General features: G+C 44.3%; 1 protein-coding gene across 3 annotated transcripts in view; it reads right to left on the bottom strand.

Annotated features, from left to right (window-relative positions):
• LOC126189017 (patj homolog) overlaps positions 1-22,999 on the bottom strand; it is a 490,590-nt gene that overhangs the window by 123,081 nt on the left and 344,510 nt on the right. For all 3 annotated transcript variants that reach the window (XM_049930836.1, XM_049930835.1, XM_049930837.1), the window contains one exon: positions 8,397-8,634. In XM_049930836.1, coding sequence (XP_049786793.1) covers positions 8,397-8,634 — 238 coding nt within the window. The remainder of the gene's footprint in view (positions 1-8,396; positions 8,635-22,999) is intronic.

Genomic DNA, 22,999 nt, shown 5'->3' with positions numbered 1-22,999 from the left:
TGGCGCTAGCTGCGCAGCATTTGTGCACCGCCGCCGTCAGTGTCAGCCAGTTTGCCGTGGCATACGGAGCTCCATCGCAGTCTTTAACACTGGTAGCATGCCGCGACAGCGTGGACGTGAACCGTATGTGCAGTTGACGGACTTTGAGCGAGGGCGTATAGTGGGCATGCGGGAGGCCGGGTGGACGTGCCGCCGAATTGCTCAACACGTGGGGCGTGAGGTCTCCACAGTACATCGATGTTGTCGCCAGTGGTCGGCGGAAGGTGCACGTGCCCGTCGACCTGGGACCGGACCGCAGCGACGCACGGATGCACGACAAGACTGTAGGATCCTACGCAGTGCCGTAGGGGACCGTACCGCCACTTCCCAGCAAATTAGGGACACTGTTGCTCCTGGGATATCGGCGAGGACCATTCGCAACCGTCTCCATGAAGCTGGGCTACGGTCCTGCACACCGTTAGGCCGTCATCCGCTCACGCCCCAACATAGTGCAGCCCGCCTCCAGTGGTGTCGCGACAGGCGTGAATGGAGGGACGAATGGAGACGTGTCGTCTTCAGCGATGAGAGTCGCTTCTGCCTTGGTACCAATGATGGTCGTATGCGTGTTTGGCGCCGTGCAGGTGAGCGCCACAATCAGGACTGCATACGACCGAGGCACACATGGCCAACACCCGGCATCATGGTGTGGGGAGCGATCTCCTACACTGGCCGTACACCACTGGTGATCGTCGAGGGGACACTGAATAGTGCACGGTACATCCAAACCGTCATCGAACCCATCGTTCTACCATTCCTAGACCGGCAAGGGAACTTGCTGTTCCAACAGGACAATGCACGTCCGCATGTATCCCGTGCCACCCAACGTGCTCTAGAAGGTGTAAGTCAACTACCCTGGCCAGCAAGATCTCCGGATCTGTCCCCCATTGAGCATGTTTGGGACTGGATGAAGCGTCGTCTCACGCGGTCTGCACGTCCAGCACGAACGCTGGTCCAACTGAGGCGCCAGGTGGAAATGGCATGGCAAGCCGTTCGACAGGACTACATCCAGCATCTCTACGTTCGTCTCCATGGGAGAATAGCAGCCTGCATTGCTGCGAAAGGTGGATATACACTGTACTAGTGCCGACATTGTGCATGCTCTGTTGCCTGTGTCTATGTGCCTGTGGTTCTGTCAGTGTGATCATGTGATGTATCTGACCCCAGGAATGTGTCAATAAAGTTTCCCCTTCCTGGGAAAATGAATTCACGGTGTTCTTATTTCAATTTCCAGGAGTGTATTATGAACCCACTCCCCTCTATAAATCCTTGAAGTTTGAAACGGGAATTTCCGAACATGCTGTACACGCATGGAAGTTTACATGTGATCAACATGCTCTCCTGCAGCTGCACGGATAACGTCTGTGGTCTAGACGGTAGCTGAATTCATCCAACAGTCGACGACGAATGTGACAGACTGCCTATTGGCTTCTGTCTCGGGTTCTTCGGCCGACGTTCGTCTGATAATTTTTCTGACGTTGCGCCGCCAGCACGAGTGGCTGGCAATGTCAAAGCTTCACCCTCCATTGCTGGTGGAGAACTGGAGCCGAGCTCGCGACCGCAGACTATATGTGCCTGGCGCGCGAACGTCGGAGGGCTTCGCCGCGGTCATTTCCGGCGCGTTTCTCCTCTTGCTACCTGCGACGGTCGTTCGCTGCAGCACGGGGAACCACGATCCGTTTATCTCGAGGCTTTTTTCTTTCTTGTTGAAGCTATTCCCGTGTTTTTGTATTTCTGTAGCTTCTCTGAACAAGCGGGTGTGATAGTTTTTCTCTATAGCCAGAACGGAATGGGACTTACATCTGAGATCATCAGTCCCTTAGACTTAGAACTAATTAAACCTAACTAACCTAAGGACATCACACACATCCAAGCCCGAGGCAGGATTCGAACCTGCGACCGTAGCAGCAGCGAAGTTTCGGACTGAAGCGCCTAGAACCGCTCGGTCACAGCCGCCGGCCAGAATTTCCGTGTGGGCGAATTTTACTACGTGGTCGGTTTCATATAGTGCGTGCACTGTCACCTGCCCCAACCTCCAAAACAGTTTATGTTCTTTGATCCTGGTGTCATTCCGACATGAACTTTTCCGCATGTGCATGGTATGCGGTACATTGCCGACATTGCAAGGGGGTCCCTTGTCTCCTTTGCCCATCTAAGACACTCTTTGATCTTCTTTGTCGGTTTGAAAATAGTCTTTACGCCTTGTTTGAGCAATATAGACCGATTTTGTCCGTCACTCTGGGACTGCATGTCAGTAAGGCCGTAACCGATATTTCTTTTTCTGATTTGTCACTTCGTCGAGTGTTTGGCTCTGTTACACTTCTAATATCACTTGTGGAGTACCTATTGCTCCTCAGAACACTTTCCAGCCGGCCGGGGTGGCCGAACGGTTCTAGGCGCTACAGTCTGGAACCGCGCGACCGCTACGGCCGCAGGTTCGAATCCTGACTCGAGCATGGATGTGTGTGATGTCCTTAGATTGAACAAAAAATGGTTCAAATTGCTCTGAGCACTATGGGACTTAACTTCTAAGGTCATCAGTCCCCTAGAACTTAGAACTACTTAAACCTAACTAACCTAAGGACATCACACACATCCATGCCCGAGGCAGGATTCGAACCTGCGACCATAGCAGTCGCGCGGTTCCGGACTGAAGCGCCTAGAACCGCATGGCCACCGCGGCCGGCATTTTTGAACACTTTCCAGGTGTTGACTTCGCGTCTGAGGTGCTACGGCTCACATATTCGCAGCACCTCTGACGCGAAATGCAACACCTGGAAAGACTTCTGAGGAGCACTGGGTACACCACAAGCTATATTAGAAGTGTAACAGAGCAAAACACTCGGGGAAGTTACAAATCAGAAACCATCTTTCATTTGAGGATCAAGCCAGTTTTGTAGCATTCTCAGATACGTTACTCCAGTAATCGTACTGACGTCAAAACAGTAACGTCTACAAACTATACCGCGCAAAACACATTAAGTTTGTGGCTGTCCCGCTCATGTTCCAGTGTTACATGGGGATTTTGCATCTCCCATATCCGAAAGTTGTGCCTGTTGACTTTTCCATTTAGTGGAAACGTAGCTTCATCACTAAAAATTACACGACGCAGGAACAATTCACCTTCTTCCATGTTTCTGAGCGTAAGGTCGCCAATTTCTACACGCTTTAACTTATCGTTTGTGCGGAGAGCCTAGGCTCGTTGTCGATGGTATGGTTCGTACATTAACAGGCGCCTGAATACACGCCAGACAGTTGTTTGCGGTAGTCCAAGTTCCTGCTCGCTGTACGGGTTGATTTCAATGGACTGCCTTCAAAGCTCACTCGACTGCGCTCCACGTGCTCCTCCGATACACGCGGTGGGTCAGGGATTTTTCTTTACACAGAGAGCCAGTTTCGTGAAACTGTTTGTTCAAGCTATCAATGCTCTTCCCCGTGGGAAGTTCGAAGTTAAAATTACGCTGAAGTGCACGCTTCGCCGCAGTCGCAGACTAGCTTTTACTGAACTCACGAACGCAGGTCTTATGTTGGATAGTAACCAACCATCTCGCCTAAAACTGACGCGGTATACGCTACAGCTGGAGCGCTCTAGCGGTGGCATTCAAAACTTTACAACACCCTCTTTCAAATATTCTTGATAGAATTTAAATAAAATGTATAGTACAGGAAATATAACCAGCCGAAATTGTGTCCATCCTTTTGAATCATCCTGTACAACTGGGTGTTTGGTTCAAGTGTAGTACGATGCTCCAAGCAGCTTAGCAGTATCTTCAAAAATTCTCGGATGTGTTTTTTTCATTCCTTTTGGTTCTCGAGATCAGACTTCTCCGTTCTTGTGTTGCTACTATAAACTAATTAAAAAAATTAGCCAGGTGTGCATTGGGCTCCCGCCCTGAAGGTTCCGTACGTCCTTAATTATGTATACACACGGTTCATACATCCTGGGAATCAAGAATCTCGACGGTTTTTGCCTTTTATCGACACTGAATTCCAGGACTCTCGAGAACGTTTTAATTTTAATTACGAAGTCGGAAAACAAATAACAGAGCAAATACTTTTGTGCGTGACATAATTACAAATTAACACTTTCCGGATTTTGTTGTTTACTTTTAACGCCAAATTTCATGATTCTATGTCAACGGGAAGTAATCTATATGTTTTGATGAGTGAGTTTTCGGGTATCAAAACATGTGATGCAAATGCTGCTCTATTTTGGTTGCAATAACTTAGAAGCTTACGTTTACTACAAGGCCAAGGGACTATGTTGTATAATTTGATACGTCTACCCGTCACAAAGAAAAAAGGTTTTTAACAGTTGGACAGACAGACAGACACAGAGACGGACGGACAACAAAGTGGTCCTGTGAGGGTTCCCTTTCTACTGATCGAGGTACGGAACCCTAAATAGAGGCCACAATATTTGTACTATCATCACCGTTCGGTTTTGAAACCCTAACACTAGCCTTATTTGCAGATTAAATTGCGAGAATTCAGGTCCACCTATTACGGAACCACCTACTCATATTAATGCCCAAATATGATTCAGCACATGTGTGTCGTCATCAGTGGGTACTTTTATTCAGGTCTTATTCCTTGCAATGTTTTTTGTATTATTCTGCAGCTTGCCATGATTATTTTTGTGGTGCCTGTCCTTACCTGCGCGCTCATCTGTTGTAGGAAAATACACAGAACTGGTGAATGTTCGGATGAATCACTTTTGTCTGTTACAACTTCAAACTTCATAAAAGAAAATCACAGATCGGCAAGAAGAACATCGTGTTTTGCGAAGCAGAATATTGTAACATGCAAGTTTAAACAGGGATTCTGCTTTTTTCCTACAATGGATGAGCATGCAGATGAGGATAGTTACCACAAAAATAGCTAGTACAAGTTGTATAATAATACAAAAAAGATTTCACAAGTTAACATTGTAAAGAACAATATCAGAATCACAATTGTGCTGAAACTTGTTTGTGTATAAAATATGAATAGTTGTTTGCATAATGTTCGGACACGGATTCCTCTAATTTAAACATATAACGTGTTAATATCTCACTACTCCCGCCCGCCCCCCCCCCCCCGACCGTGACGTAACACCGTCCCTTCAAATATCGTGGTTGTGATGCTTTATTTTTTTTTTCCTTCGTGCTTTTGATATTGATTAGGCTCTGACTTGGGTACATATATATTTTCATTTGCTGCCGATGCAAGGAGAAAAAAATGTTATTAGTTGTCCTTATTCTGGTAATAATCGCACCGAATGGACGCTAAAAAGATGCGCTCTAGCATTTTGTATAAGATTTTGCTCAATATGCAAGCCGTTGATCCCAGATATTTTCTGAATCATCTAAGACATCGGAACTCTGTCTCACCCAGTGTTAAATTACACGAACGTTGACGTGAAGCTTCAAAGCAGAAAATTGACCACATTGTAGAGGACTGTCCCAAAGAGACCTTTCAGTGGGGGCAGGCAGGATAACATTACTGCTTCTCCAACAACACTGGAATGTACAGACTCTCTTGACATCACTGTGGAAGGTCAACTGAGGCCAGGGCTCTTGCATATTCCTTTTGTACTTTATTGGGTAAATTTTGCTGGGAATCCTATATGTATATCCGTGTGATATATAAATAAGTAATAATACGAACGTGCAGGTCAACGCCTTCTCGTCCTATACAAAGATCAGGAAAGAGTTGGGTGATCGCTTTACTAGCCATAAGAAAGTAGTGAACTGGGCACCCCAGCGTGCTGGTACAGCATTCATCTACATATTTCAAGTGCCACTTCCTCTAGCAGAGCGGGTAACGATTCGTTAAAAAATTGTATGTTACACCTGTCACGGTTTCTTCAGTGAAATAAGGGCCAATCATGTAGGTCTCGAATAATCTAGCACCGAACGTTCACACTCTGCTGCCTCTGGTGTTCAACCTGCCTCATGCAGCACGGGTTCTCAGCTGCCCAATAATGCATATCTATATTTCATGCCTTCAGCTTCCCATGATGCGCAAAGGTTATTTCTCGGTATAGAGAATTCTTTGAAGGAATCGTTTATTGTCCTAAAGTCGCATCAGAGACGAGCGACGGAACTCCATGCATCTTCTGCTGTCTTGCTAGTTAATCTGCGTGTGAAGTGACACAAGATGTGGATGGAAGCTGTTTGGCGCGTGCGCGCAAAATGCGAAAAACGCGAGGCTGACTTATTTCAGAGGCAATCGTAATTTCTCTGTAGCTAACGTGCGGACTATGAGCAGCTGCTGCAGGAATACCTATTTCGTTCGCTCCGGTCGTTGAAGGCCACCTTCTCACCTTCTGCGTAGTATTCCAGTACTCTTCCACGAACAATTTTTGACACATTCACGGAATTGTTATTCTTGTTGGACACCGTCAGTCGAAACACATTTGTGCGTGTATCTCAACTCATTTTCGTGTTCCTTCTGCATTATCCGTAAGTTAGCAGCACATCTAGTTTCTCTTCCTCTTTGAAAGACTCCCCCCCCCCCCTCCTTCAAACTAACCAGCACTCGACACACAAGAATGACACAGACAAATGACAGCTACGTTTCCTCCACGCCCCTTTTACACGGCCCAGTCACACTAATGTGACCACCATCTATGTTCGACGTCAACGTGCAATAAGCATTCACAAGCGACACGTGGCAGCACTAACAGTGGAGGGTATATGACGTATGTCGGAGGGACGTGGAAAACAGTGCAGTCGTAGTCGTAATATGGAAACGGAGCAACTTATCTGACGCACAAACGGGCATGATGATTGGCTTTTCAGCCGAGAGTGGAAGCAGTTACGAAACGGCTAAGTCTGTAAACCGTTCGCGTGCAACCGTGGTTAAAGTATAGCGTTGGTGGCAAAATGGCGCTATCCAAAACTGACGCCGAGACAACAGGGGCGCACCGCGGGTCATAGATGAAAGGGATGAATGTTGACTGCGGAGATGTGTACGGGCGAACAGACATGCAACTGTAGAGCAACAGACCGTCTAGATGAACCAAAGCGCTACCAACTGTGTCTTCTCAACGACCGTTCAGCGAATTTTCCTGTGACCGGGCCTCCGTCGCGGGCGTCTGCTTCATGCACCCATGCTGATTGCTGTTCATCAGCGACGACGGCTGGAATTTGCACGCCAATATTGCAACTCGGCGTCTACTGAGTGACGACAATGGGCTTTTCAGATGAATCACGTTTTATGCTCCATTGGACAGAAAGCAAACATTCTGGAGCAATCGTCGGAAGGGTCCAGACCAGAGGAGGAAGCGTTACCTCTGGGGAATGTTTTCGTTACATTCCCTTGGTGATCCCGTTGTTCTGGAGAGTACATTGGTTCAACGAAAGTACGCATCTGTCCTTGAGGACCATGTCCACCACTACAAATAGTTTGTTTTCCCTTTGGCAGATAGCTGTGTACGTGTTTGATTCAAAGAGCACAAGGATGAGTTTACAGTACTGCCCTGGCCATCGAACTCCCCGGATTTAAACCCAATTGGGAATCTGTAAAACTACCTCTCTAGGACTGTTCGCGTCACGGATCCTCAACCGAGAAACCTAGCGCAGCTGGCCACAGGACTACATTCGGCTCGGCTTCACATCCCTGTCGGTGCCTTACACGACCTCACTGACTCTCTTTCTGTACGTCTCGCAGCGGTCCGTGCTGCAGGAGGTGGTTATTCAGGCTTTTTACGAGTGGCCTCATTACTATGACTGGGCGGTGTACACCGTTATCGCGGCTATGCAACACACTGCTACCTCCTTATCAGACCTGAGGTACTTCTTTACTTAGGTATGAAACGACGAATTTCCGCATAATACAGCAATGGGTTTCATGTTCAGAACAAATAAATCCTAATATTGTACTTACTCTGAAACTAGTAATCGGATTTTGAACAGAAAAACGCCGTTGAATTAGTCTCTTTTAGAGCTAAGATGCTAACAGCAAAAATTAATACGTTTTCAGTTGAAAAAGCGAAGCTGATAACGTTGTCTGCTTAATTAAAACAGCTATGAGAAGTAATTTGATGACGATTTTCTCACAGTTCATAGTGCGAAAACACAATTACGATGTCTTTAACAGTGCCGGAAATACTTTAGGCGAACAGCTTGGCTGAATCATCCCGTGATGGCAAAGTGATAAAAAACTGGTGTTGCCAACATTATTTCAAATTCTCCTAAAAGTGGTATTTATGTAACAAGCTTATCGAGAAAGTAGAAACGAAGTGTGGTGAGCATACTGCAGATCTAGAAAGTTTGGAGATTTGATATTAGGAAGGAAAGTTTTTTTGATCATATTTTTAACGTCACAGCACGTCCACACACACTGGCACGGCCGTAACCCGCTGCTGCACTTACCACCATGTCAGAGCCCGCCTTGGATGTGTCGCTGATGGCGGACGGGGAGCGGTCTACGGGTGACGGGGAGGGGGACGGCGGCGCTACGTCCTCGTCGGCAGCGTTGCGGGCTACCACCAGTTCCACCAGCCCGCGCGCCTTCTGCAGGATGCTGATGGCCTGCTGGTGCGAGATGTTTGAGTCCAGCGGCTGACCATCGATTGCCAGGATCTGGTCGCCTTCATGAATGCGGCCATCTCTGCAACAACAATTCCACGGAAACTCTATTAGTTGTTTCACAATCTACTCCCTGGTCGGAGGGCATTTAGAACCGTGAGCAGCTGCTAACTTTTAGAAATAAAAAGAAAATCTGAAGGGTTTCTGCAATCCCTATCATAAAACTGAAATCTATACACATATTCCACAAGGCAAAATTTTCACATATAAAGCTGCTTTTTTCATTATATTAAACGTAGCACAGCTAAGAATCACAATTGTTAAAAAGTATTAAAGCAACGATTATCAACTAATGTCCGTCTATATGGAGGGATCAAACAAAATGTGTGACTGGATTGAGGACACAGCATGTTATCTTAGATGGAGAGGTAGAAGTAACTTCAGGCGAGCCTCACTGAAGTGTGTTGGGGCCCTTCTTCATAATCTATGTTAATGACCTGGTAGACGAATATCAATAGCAACCTCAGAAATTTTTCAGATTTCGCAGCTGTTTGTGTTGAATTTGTATAGGAAAGAGGCAACAAAAATATTTCGTCAGATCTTGATAATGTTTCACAATGGTGAAACGACTGGCAACTTGTTTCAAATCCCCAGAAATGTAAAATTATGTATTTAACAAAGCGCAGACTACTACGTCAGTGAGTGAGAACTGGAATTAGTTGACTCGTACAAATATGTAGGGATAAGAAATGGATTGATCACACACACACACACACACACACACACACACACACACACACACACACACTCACACACACACACACTCACTTCGATTCATTGCAGTGGCCGAGCGGTTCTAGGCGCTCCAGTCCGGAACCGCGCTGCTGCTACGGTCGCAGGTTCGAATCCTGCCTCGGGCATGGATGTGTGTGATGTCCTTAGGTTTAAGTAGTTCTAAGTCTAGGGGACTGATGACCTCAGACGTTGAAACCCATAGTGCTCAGAGCCATTTGAACCATTTTTTCGATTCATTGACAGGGTACTGCGAGACGCAGTCACTCTTCGCAGAAGACACCTTACAAATCATTTCTGCGCCACAGCCTAGAATATTTCTCAAGTGTGTGAGACCTATGCGAAATAGGACTAACAGGAGATATTCCACTCATTCAAAAAATTACAGTACGAATGGACACAGGATATTTGACTCACGGGTGAGCGTCAGGGAAACGTTGAGAAAACTGAATTGGCAGGCGCTTGAAGATTTTCGCCAATTATCCTGCTAAATAATACTTAAGGAGCTTCAGAAAGCCATATTAAGGGAAGGATATTCTTCATCCGCCAACATATCCTTCCCGCAGCGATCATTAAGACAAGATTACACTAATTACAACACGTAGAGATACATTTAAACATTCATTCTTCCCGCTCTCTGTACTCGGATGGAAATGGAAAGAACCCTAATATGTGATACAGTCCCATGAGCATCACAGTGGTTTGCAGAACATGAAGATGTAAATGTTATATAAAATTCCTGTAATGTCACTGGCTTTCAAACTGTTAAACACAGAAACACATAGGAAACTTTATTTGTTGTATATCTCTTTCGTTAGACCCGTCCGGAGAGCCGAGTGCGTTAACGCGATGTTTCCGGGATTCGGGAAGCCAAGCCAGCCCCGAATGGACTGGTCTGCCTGCCAGCCTGGATGTGGCTTTTAGCGGCTTCTTACACAAACTAACTGGATACCGGGCTACAACCCACGTCCCGCCTCAGTTACACGCTACACAAACAGAAAACAGTCTCACACTTGAACATGAGATTTACTCTAGTCGCAGGCAGATGGGGTACACAGGTTCCGTGAGAGTGGTGGCGTCAGGAAGCGCATCCAGCTACTATCTGTCACTAAAATGCATGCAACAATGCCAACCCGTAAGGAAAAGGGAAAAGGCGAGGAGGAAGACGAAATGTCTTTCCTTGCAATCTTAAATAAAAATGACGATTGTTTACAAGAGGTGCATTATTTGAGATAAAAACTGTGATGTATGATCTAACGATGCAACATTATAGTAGTCTTACTTGGTCTTTGAAACCGATAATTTTTTATTTACAGTTGAAGACAATGTTTCTTGCATTGAAACGCCGTTTAAACTACATATTGACAGTTGAGGTTAATACAATAGCTTTATTTTCGACTTAAAACAGAAAATTTATGTTGGCATTTAGGATGTCCAACGTTGTCGTAAGTCATGAAAGACTTACACGAAAGTAGTGTTGAAAAAACTTTTTAAAGAGGCCTTTTTGTTAGCAATGCAGGAGGTTTAAACTGCGCACGCGATCGAGTTCTGGATATATTAGAGCGGAATTTGCACTAGGGACAGCAGGAAGATTGCAGGAGAGGTCGTAAGCGCCCCCCCTTCACACACGCCTGTATCGGTCACGTTCCAAGGCCCTTAGTTCCAGTACGCCGTTAACGACCATCCGGGTTGTTTACAGCCCAGCGTTTACCGTCGAGTTCCTCGCTCCTTTGTTTTCCATCTCCCCATGCACGAACTTCATCTACGCGAAGTAAACAGTATTCTACTCTTGCAACCAGGAGTAATTATGGAAATTAAGAAATTTAAATCTGTCTAGCGATTTACCACCAATACCGCATCTCTAAGGCGTTCGAATTGCGATCTTTTTCAAAATTAATCATCTGCGACCCATTCCGTTTCACGCAGTTGTTTAATAACGCGGACTCTCGTTTCACATTTTGTTCGAAGTGGCTTATGCGAAAATGTTATCCGTATCACCCGACTTCGTGAAATATTACTTCATATTTGAAAGATGACATTCAGTCCTTACTGAATACTTAATCCGAATTTAAGAAAACATATACCTCTCTTAAACGAAGATGCAGCAAACACTTGTCGTCAGGGCAATAATATGGATTGAATCTAAAATGTTTTCTTTTCTTCAACATATTACTACTTTTACGGCTATGCTGGATTATTAAATTATATGTTTTACAGAGCGCATCGACGCAAGCACGCACGCACGAGCGCCACACACACAACTACTCTTAACATCCACCAAAGCTCCTATGCCTTCATACAGGGTGGCAATTACTGAAATATATGACATAAAATCGTCATAACTTCTGAATGGTTTGAGTTACGATGTTCAAACTGCATCGTTGGTTGCGGGGCATGATGGGAATTAGTATGCGCATGCATGGCTTAAGTTTTCTGACGAAACCCACTTTCATTTGGATGGTTTCGTCAATAAGCAAAATCGGAGCGTTTGGGGGACTGAGAATCCGCATTTCGCGATCAATCTCTTCACCCTCAACGGGTGACTGTGTGCTGTGCAATGTCCAGTCACGGAATAATCGGTGCGATATTCCTTGATGGCACGGTGACTACCGAGCGGTACGTGAAGGTTTTGGAAAATTATTTCATCCCCATTATCCAAAGTGACCCTGATTTCGACAAGATGTGGTTCATGCAAGACGGAGATTGACACCATCGAAGCAGGAGAGTGTTTTATGTCCTGGAGGAACACTTTAGGGACCGCATTCTGGCTCTGGGGTTTCCAGAGGCCACGGACATGAGCCTCGATTGCCCCCCAAATTCTCCGGATAATAACACATGTGACGCCTTTTTGTGGGGCTATATTAAAGACAAGTTGTAACACCAGAACTACTGCTGAGCTGAAACAGCCATTCAGGAAGCCATCAGCAGCGTCGATTTCCGGCACCTCAGCGGGTCATGCAGAATTTCACCATTCGTCTGCGCCACATCATAGCCAATGACGGCAGGGATATGGCTCTGAGCACTATGGGACTTAACTTCTCAGGTCATCAGTCCCCTAGAACTTAGAACTACTTAAACCTAACTAACCTAAGGACATTACACACGTCCATGCCCGAGGCAGGATTCGAACCTGCGACCGTAGCGGTCGCGCAGTTCCAGACTGTAGCGCCTAGAACCGCTCGGCCACTCCGGCCGGCGACGGCAGGGATATCGAACATATCATAACCTAAATCCGAATATCTATAGTTACGTTTAAATGTTGAATAATGTGTGTGCACGTCGTAGTTTGCAACTAATTTACGATTTTTTTTCATATACTTCAATAACTGTCACCCTGTAAATTTTACGACGGTAATGGGCCCCTCTCTGATTCAAGTTATTGTTTCAGCAACAGTACCTTCACCTTGGTGTCGTCTGCATCACCAGCATCATATGTTCACTATTATGGTTGGTAAACTATGGCTTTCATAGTTGGATTTAAATCAGCTACGCACGTTGATACGTCTCGGAACATGTTAACCACTATTTGGAAAGAAACTATAGTTTCACAGTTTCGTGTGCACTTCAAATCTTTGTGTTACGAAATCGCTAGTTCAGATGTGAAATAAAAATGTAATATAGTGGCAATTCGTTGCCTTTATTTTGTATTAACGCTAAGGTACTTCAGGCTAAGGACACTTGGAAAAACTAAATTCTGCAATAAGACAGCTTTCTCTCCCAGTCACTACTGCATGAAATCTCTATTGGCTATCTTATGTGCTTCCATATAATTGTTATTCGTTACGACTGCTTGCATCAAACCGATTTAAGAGTACTAAATTAGTGAACTGGTCTAATTTCTTGGCTCGCTACATGTCACAATCCCTTGATATCTGTCTGCGATCGACTAAAGGGTGACATTCCTCTAAAGCACCATCAGAAGACGCCATTTCAGTATTTAGGCTATCTGAAATTTTTGGAAGCTGTTGAATTACAGGAACATTTTTTGTTAAGATATTTTTTCACATCGATGATATACATGATTTCCTTAAAATTTCGGATTTTTGAAAGGATTTTGAGCACTTAGGCAATGTGTCGCAGTTGTGTGATTTGACTAAGTGAACCGTCACGGCCTGTGAGGTTGCGAACATGCCGCAGGAAGCTGGGCAGTCTGGGAGGGCACCTCCTGAATTATGCATAAAGCCAGGGCCGCCCGTCTTCCCCAAGGCAGTAGCCAGCAGCTCGCTGGATACACCGACATTGACGCCGTCATCTGGGATCCCATATATGCTTTTTAATCAGAAATACAGGCCCAAAAGCGGTAAGCAGCTTTCTTCCAAGTTTAGCGAACGATTAACCCACAGTGTGTAAATAATTCAAACTGTTTGAATGAACGTTTTCCACGTTCTATATACTTCAGTAGCTAACAGAGAGAGAGAGCGCACAAGCGAGAGAGAGAGAGAGAGAGAGAGAGAGAGAGAGAGAGAGAGCAGGGGAGGGGGGGGGGGGGGGGAGGGCCCTCTTCCAGGTCACCACAATGTTCGCTGACAAATGTGACCAATGGTGCAGGGTCAGACAGTGTTGTAGGGAGTCCATACTTGTGCTTGCCTGGTAGAAGAGAAGCTTGTTGCACAGTACGATGATCCTCTCTTGTCGCGATGAGACATGGCTGACCGGAACCTTCACGACGAGTATGCCTGTCATCATGTTCCCATGCAGTCCAACATCGGGCCACTGTCACATCCGAATGCATTATTGCAGTATCTTTATTTGACACTGTCAGTACAGTTCGATGCAATGTTCGAAGGAACAGACATATGGAGATTTGGGTCGGTCCTGTAAGTGTGCTCGGATAGCCGAGGCGGGTAAGGCGACTGCTCGCGACGAACGTGAAACCTGATTTCGAATTTCGCTCCAGTATAAATTTTCTCATGTTTCCAGTAAATTGTATAGGTGTTGTTGCACCGTATTCGCAATTTACATTTCATACATCCCGAATGCCTCACTATTTGGATTGCACACGATGCGCTCACCCGACCAAATGGAGACACACAAAGAGGCCCCTTTCGAGCCCTGTCAGATGATGTTACCGCGGTCTCACACGAGTAAGCGTAATCTCTGTGGCCTTCACAGCAATCACGGCCTTGCCTCACTGAAAATACAATTTATTGTCAGATCACCGAAGGTACGCAACGTCGAGTGTGGCCAGTATTTGGATGGGTAACCGCCTGGAACGCCACGTCATGTTGGTTGCTTTCCATTTGGCTTTACGGCGAAGGGGAGGAGGGATGGTGGCGTAAGGCTCCCGATCACCAGAATTTGCGCTAATTTCCTCGATTGAGCTCCAAATCTCTTCACAACTGTTCATGAAACGAGGGCATGTGACACTGTTGATGAAGATCCGTCGGATGGGAACGTTAATCTCGGCGGCCCCTTTTGTGTTATTCAAGAGCAGCAGGGTACATGCTGGCACCGGGTTCCGCTCTCCCCCTTCTCTCGTCATCATCCAACACAAACATGACACCACGCTACACATAACGCGTAGTCTCCTACGCTTATCAGAAACACTTAAACACGCAACTCCCACACTTCGTGAGGAAAAGTGTCACTGTGCGCTAGGGATGGCGGTTATCGCTGAAACAACCGGTTTTCGGTTATCACTGTTTTTTTCAACGCCAGTTTAACCTGATTGTTAAAATCGCTCAAAATAACCGGTTTCTGGTATTTTATTCTTATTGTTTCTGGCAGTAAACGCAGAAATTGAACGAAGACTGAAAATTTTGACTCCCTCACTTTCAAAATACATAGTATTCTCCTTGGATTCCAGTTTTTTGAAACTCTGTTCAAAAATCGTGTTGTAAACGAGGATCACACAACTAGTCGAGTGCTACGAATTTTCAGTGCTAAAGGGTCAAAACTGATGTTGAAGACTTCTATTTTTCATGCTAGTTTGTCGTGTTAAAAAGGCTACAAGCAGATAAAAGCATATTATGTAGACGCAGGCATCGGATCAGGTATTTTCTATTTTTATCGTAAAGTACGAATGAACTGTTAAGTTTTCTCCTCATATGCTGTCCAAGTTTGTTGTGGGTCCCCCTGTTTTTAATCTTTTAAAGCAAATGGAGCATTTTACTTAACTAATATCGCAATTCGCAAAATACTTCCAGACTAGACGTTCTGCAAAACAATTTATGTCCGAAGGCGACAGTGAGAAACTACTACGTAGACCAGATGGAGCAAGTCTTCTACATCGCATGCACGTGTACTACGTAATAGGTCATGCCACATTGACACAGGTACACTATTGTCACAGCAATGCTTTACCAATTCCTTGCCATGTGTTTATTGCTCCTTTCTGTCGGCATTGTTATTAAAACAGCACTGATCGCTTTTCTCATTTTCGATTATAACGCAGTATTTCAAAGCAATGTATATTTTGCGAATAAACATTACTCGTTTTTCTAAAAAAAGTTTATTTAAAAAACCAAAAATTTTAGCACTGCTGTTATGGCTAACTGATATTTCTTTTTTTATCGGCTTGTCAGTAAAAATAAAAAAACTGTTATAACTTAGGCCAGTCAAATATCAAAAAACACCGGTTATTCAGAACCAAAACACCGTTATCACTTTTAACCGGTCGGTTTTTCCCATCGCTACTGAGCGCGACGAAGAAAAAGAACCTTTGCAATTAGGCTGAACCTGGCGAACGCGATCTCCCTGCCAACAATGGTACATGACTTAGATTTACTCAACATCTGAAAATAAAATCAGAAATGTGTGTTAGTCACCATGTTCACATAAGAGTGGGATTTGTCAGTTTGTTGCAAGAAGGGTAATTTCAGATAAAGTACTTACCACCATCCTTCACAGCCGAAGTCACTATGCACGATAGTGTAGCGGCGTGCCATTCGGTGACAAAAATTTTCTCATTATGATTCAGTCTGACGAGATTAATCCTACACCTGTTTGTAGTGTTTCATGGAGCGACAAATGCGACGCATCACCAGCACCAGCACCACCACCACCACAAGCATCAACACGCTCACCATCACAATCACCATCCGCTGCCAGGTCGGGATATTAATGTCAGCAGCCCCTTTGATAACATTCGACTTAAGGAAACCAAGTGCCAGGACCTATTTTCATCGTCTATACTTCTCTTTTTTCTTCAACAACACAAACGCGGCAATAAATATTCCACATGCTTTGATCACAGTCGAATACTCGAAATTTTTACATTTACGACATTAACTAATCCCAAAGAAAAATTAGCTAACAAGATGCAGTAAAGAATCTCTGTAATATAGGTGGTTTAACCAGCGAATTCCTCATCTAAGAGGGCGTTGTAATGTATTTGCTTTAGGAAGACATCATTGAAAAACATTTTCTCGTCATAACTACTCATCTCCCAGATAAACCCGTTCGCCGGTGCATAAATTTTTTTACGCGCTTTTGCTTTTCCAGAAAGATCAAAGCTCTTGAGTCGCGGTATGTTATGCTACTTAGGAGGAGCACATAAAATAATTCTAATTTACAAATTAAATAGTTTGAAAGCGATCAATAACAAACCAGAAGATCAGGTTGGTTGTTTCATTTAGGAGACAGATTGGTATCTTGAGTAATAGATCTATCTATCGCTTGTGCCTTTTTCCCGCGGTTACGCAGAGTCGGCATGGTTAATCGGATGTGGCAAGGTTAGTTTTAGGGGGGTGGCCGGATGCCCTTCCTGCCGCCACCCCGCACCCCCCGGGACGGAATTAGTGTACCCCAACTGTCTGCGACGAGTGTAATCCAAGGCAAAGTGCGAACGTGTTCAGATGTCTGCGAGCCGTGTAACTAAGGCGGGACGGGGGACCAGCCCGGTAATCACCTATCTTGAGTAATAGATCAACAAAAAAAAACCACTTTTATTGCTCTCTTGAGTAAGGTTACATTTCGAGGAAATGAAGAGTCATTTTCCTCAATTATATTTTCCTAAACTAGAGACGAGAAAAACAAAATGTATGCAACTGTTGTTCTGATCCAGTTTTAGCCGTCATGCTACACTAACGACAACTAGGAGTGTATTTTCCCACGTAGTAACTGAGAAACAACGATCTATACAGCAAACTAATATTTCTCTAACTATTGCGTCAGCTACATCATCTAAATGCCGAATAGAAGAACGAGTTAGCCGCCATAACATGCACGTTAAAATACATTCTGGTCGCGCCAGGATGACCAAACCATAAGTGCACTTGAATTTTGTACTGTGGAGCACTGTGACTACACAATAAAATTTGCCTCATTTTGCTTCGCTGTGCATTATTACGCTGTCTTTTTGAGGTTACAGCTCACTTTTTGTTCTTGTTTGCTTTCAGAAACTCGAATGAAATTTAACTGAAAGAAAGAGAAGATGGCATCTGCAAGAGGAAACGGCAGGCTGCTAAAACGTTATTGCAAATAAACGAAGCAGTCATTTCACACAGAACTGATGATAAAGTTGACGCCGATACCGTGGATATGCAAAATCTACGAGCAGCAGTTAATTCCTATGTGATTTTACACCTGGATCTGAATAACTAAATGACCGACATACGGGGAGCAGTGATGTCCGTTTGCTGTTACCCGCACGTCCAATATGGCCGTGGCAGCGACAGCTGTGCAATTTCAAACTAAATTCTTTCCCACGTTTCAATTACCCTGCAGTTCTGAGTACACCAGGCAGCATCATAATAACCATATCACTTTTTCACTCTGGCTACTAACGGGAGACATGCGTCGCAAATACAGAATAATGAACAACTTACACTGCCTTTGTAGACCTAGAAAAGGAATGTAATATTGTTATGTGGCAAGAGATAGTCAGAGCGTTGAAGAATGCAGGTCTAAAATACGAATATATGCGAGTGACTCAGCTTCTATAAAAATGAAATGCCTGCGATTAGAAAGTTTCATCAGTACCAAGAAGCAAGAATTAGCAAAGGCGTGAGACAAGGATGTGTGTTCTCTCTCTCTCTCTCTCTCTCTCTCTCTCTCTCTCTCTCCCTTCAGTGCTTACAACCAGGAGGAAAGCTATAGGTCCTCAGCACAATGCAAAGCATTTTCTGTAATAGTGTGTAATGAGAATAAAAAAGCGGAAGATTGTAGCGATGGTACGCAGTGCTAACAGAGGCTCAAAATAAGAATTGGAAGAGAGGAGATAAATGTGATAAAGAAATTTACTTATTTGGGAGGTAGCATCGCCTGGGAAGGTAGATGCTGGAAAGAAATTGGGACGGTATAAGCCGGAAAGAAATTGTGAACAGCATACAGCAGGCCAAAATTGAATTTAATCTGAGAAATAACTTACCAACCGCCATGGACATCAGTCTGGAAATAAGGAAACGGATCATTTGTTTGGAGTGTGGCCCTGTACTGGTATGAAACTTGAACAATAGGAAAACAAGAGAGAAGACGGCTAGAAGAAGTAGAGATCTGGGGCTAAAAAAGGATGAAGATCAGCTGGAGAGACAGTTACCACTGAAGAGGTACTGAGAAGAGTATAGGAAACCCGATCTCTCTGGAGACAGAGAAGAAGAGGCAGGACAAATTTTACGAGACAAGAATATCACTAGAGCAATAGCAGAAGGAGCTACTGAGGGAAAGAATCGCCGGGGACGAGCAAGGATGTCATACATGCGGCAGATTATGTATGATGTGGGCTGCACTTCATACGTGGCAGCTAAGAAGAAGGCGGACAGAACAGAGGAATGGAGTACTGCTGCAAACCAACCTCAGCGTAGATCACTAGAGACAGAAGAGGGCAGGGTAAGAGAGAGAGAGAGAGAGAGAGAGAGAGAGAGAGAGAGAGAGAGAGAGAGAGAGTGAGAGAGAGAGAGAGAGAGAGAGAGGAGGAGGAGGAGGAGGAGAGGGGGAGGGAGGGAGGGAGATGACAAGCGTCGCTGTGTACTGACACACTGATTACGTGTTCTGGTTCGAGACAGCGAAGCTGCTTCACGAAACCTAGGGCGCGTGTTTGTCTTGCCTCGTACTTACAAGGGAAACTCCCCATCGCACCCTTCTCAGATTTAGTGGTAAGATGTCCCAGTGAATAGCCCTTCAAAAACTGAACACAGATCAAGCTTGAAAACACGAAGAAGGTGTACTGAAATAGCAAAAGAAGCAAAATCGGAACAGTGAACGGCCCAAACTCAAGATGTGCGACTTTGGGGCAGCTGTACAGCGTCGGCGTCGCGTTTGAATGTGGCGTAGCTGTATAGCGTCGGCGTCGCGGTTGAATGATCAAAGTATTGGACTGAGAAACGGGATATCCGTGTTCAAATCTCTCTCGTTCCCCCTTTTTTTCACAAAATTACGAACTGTCCGTCCGGTCAATGGCGTGTCTGTTCGCTGTATTCAAATTCGTGTCTGTGTGGTGATTTAATGTCCGTCTGCAACAGCGAGGTGTACAAAAGGAATCTCCATACGTATTACCTCTAATTTGTTCCACCCGATTACCTCAAGTTTTGACTCTTGAATTCCTATGTTGTAACATAGTTCACACCCATTTGTTTGTTGTGTTCATTTCTGTGAGAGGTCTATGCAGCAGCTCCCTGCTCTTACTAATCATCAAATTTATTTGTGACGGTGATATATTCTTACCGCATGACTCATATTCCATAACCAATGTATAGTATGAATACAGAAGAACCTACACGTCAATGACGGAACGGAAAGTTGTAATTTTGTGAAAAAAAGGAAGAGGAGGGAGATTTGAACAGCGATTTCCAGTTTCGAAGTCCGTCACCGAACCACGACCCTGTGGTTCTTGACATTTGCTCGATGTTGCATATGTGAGCTCAGGCCATTCACTGTTTCGATTTTGTTTCTTTTTCCATAGTTCAGTACACCTTCTTCCTGTTTTCATGCTTGATCTATGTTCAGCTTTTGTCAGGCTAACTACGGAGCCATTCTACCACAAAGTCTGAGGGGGGTGCGATGGGGAGTTTCCCATGTTACGTGTGCCCTTAATAAATATGTGCTCTGTTCGTACCGTTCTCGAACATATGTGTAATAATTTAAACCAAATTATAAAGAAACTTTTACAATTAAGATTAATATGGAACGAGTGCTTGCCGAGCCCACATGATTTTGTTTAAGAAAAGGGAGGTTGCAGGCCACGTAACAATGCTGTGTTCTTGTCTGCGTGGCGACCTTTCAGAGCAGCCTTTAACAAGTATTATTTCGCTTTGTCCGTCCACGGCGTACAGCAAATTGAGACAAATCGCAAGGTGGCTTTCGATCTATTGTTGTACCATATTCAATTTTCACTGACACTTACTCTTCGTTTCAGATAGGATGACAATTTTTTTCTCTCCTTCGTTCCTTTTTATTCTTGTTTTTCGGTTTCTATGTACACTTTACTTATAATCAACCTAATAAAAATTACACACGTATGTAAGTGGTCTGGATTTCCTGCCGTATTGTAGTCGACAGTGGGATTCTGAAAGCTGGAGGGAAAAAAAGTGATTAGTGAACGTGCTACGAAATTGCCCTGTCTGGAAGTTGCTTATTGTTCATGACGATGTACCAAAAGAACTGAAAGAGCTGAAACTAAAATGCGTGCTGGTTAGAATTTCAGAGAATGTTTGAAATCCTATACGCCGCTGCTCAGAAGTTCGCTGATATAACGATAATTTCATATGCTTCTACAATGGGAGCTGGCTTTAAACAACTGGTCCACTGCCATCAACCTACTACTCAACTTCAAAGCATGTGCCGAAATAAATACTTCCTAACAAATAAAAGTAGAACTGGGATAGCCCCAAATGCGACCTCGAGAAGTCCCCCGTCCTCGCGTGATTTCTTCGAAGCTTCCCAAACTACTTCGAATGAATCCTGAGGTGCTCCCTCCACCTACACTGCGATAGACTTCTTGTCTTATCATATATCACTTCGTCGTTCACTTTACTGAACATGGTGGAGGATCAGACTCTACAATCTACTTCGTTCCTTCCAAAAAAATTAGGAAAAGTGGGTCCACATACATCTACATGCTTTACTCTGCATTTCATATTTGAGTGTTTGACAGGGTGCACAGAAACATTTCCGCACTATTTTTACATCGTTCTGCCACTCTGTAATAGCCCGAGGAGTAAATGAACACACAAATCTTTTGCTGCACTCACTGATTTTTTTTATTACCACAATGGTCATTTCTCGTTACGTAGACTGAAAATAGTTTGGCATTCACAGGGCAAAATTGGCGATTGAAATTTCGTGAAAAGGTCTCGTTGCAAGGAGAAGCGCCGATAGCAGCATTCTGTCTACCGACCTACCTGAACACGTATCACAGATCAAAACAAAAAGTTTTAATCACGGTAAGAGCATGCCGGCGGTTTTATTTGCCGCTATCTTTGTGGGCAATGCACGACCTTACTAGTTGGCATGACACGTTATAATACCATAAGGACTGGTCATGCACTGTTGCTTTAAAACCTATACATTTAATACAGAACTGATGCTCAAACGCTTTTTAATAAGTAGATAAGTCATCAAATAATATAAAAAATATGAAATGACTACATAAATACCATAGGATTAATGATGTTGATGAAACCAGAGGATTGTAGCTTAAATCACATGCATACTGAATCATATTCATACGTATGAATGGTGCCTTTAAATAAATTCCGGACTCAGATATAAAAATTAAAGAACAATTAATGTATGTAGTACGAGGAAAGTTCATTTGACTGCACATTAATTGACGAAAATCAACAGCGAACACGCAGCGTTCGAAAATGCAGTTTCCCACTATCAACTGCGACGTAAAGTTCGAAACTTCCTGACAGATTAAAACTGTGTGGCGGACCATGACTGGAACTCGGGACCTTTGCCTTTCGCGGGTAAGTGTCCTGCCAACTGAATTGTATTCGTTGGCTGTCCACAGTGTTGAGAAAAACCCGAGTACAGTGAAAAATTTGTATGCAACACTGTATATTGTTTTAAACCTGCCTTCCCAAGCCGATCATCTTTATCCATTAGCCACGGTCACAAACTAGCTTAAGGCTACTTTCGTAAAATTAGTTAGGGTGGTTACAATGTACTAATTATATAATCAGTAGGTGCGAAATTCAATTCTCCGTCCAGCCATCATGAGTTCGACGTGGATAGGCCGTCAAACGGTAACTTTCCACCACTTGGGAGTATTACGCTGAACTGCTAGAGAAGCTGAAAGTCACTATTCAAGCTTCATGTCAACTTCTCTCTTCCACAACTTTAGCGCCCGTTCAAACGCATCTCAGATTGTTGCTGTTGCGCAACTGCTTAGTTGTTCTTCCACCACCGAAGTATTTCGCTGCATTTTCGTCCGAGCCTTCTTTTATGTTCTTAAGCCTGAATGAATGCCTATGTGGACGATGATTCGTATCAAATGCAGGTGAAATAGATGCTTCTTTTGCAGGGCCGGAAATATTTTACTGAGGTTACTTAAAAGTTCCAAAGTTGTTAGACTACTCGTAAATGTAATGATCTACAAAAACGTCTATGTTGACAAATGTTTTACGGGCCAAGAACTTTTAGAACAGAAGCGTATATTTCCATAAGTATCCGAGGTTTATGTACTAATAGCACGCAGTGCGGCCATTATCAAAAACTAGGGAGAAACATCTGAAACAGTGGTTTCTGTACGTTAGCAGCTGAGCCCTCTTACA

Source organism: Schistocerca cancellata, chromosome 5 (assembly GCF_023864275.1).
Source record: "Schistocerca cancellata isolate TAMUIC-IGC-003103 chromosome 5, iqSchCanc2.1, whole genome shotgun sequence".
Lineage (NCBI taxonomy): Eukaryota > Metazoa > Arthropoda > Insecta > Orthoptera > Acrididae > Schistocerca > Schistocerca cancellata.
Note: the sequence above shows the minus strand (reverse complement) of the source record. Positions and strands in the feature narration are given on the sequence as shown.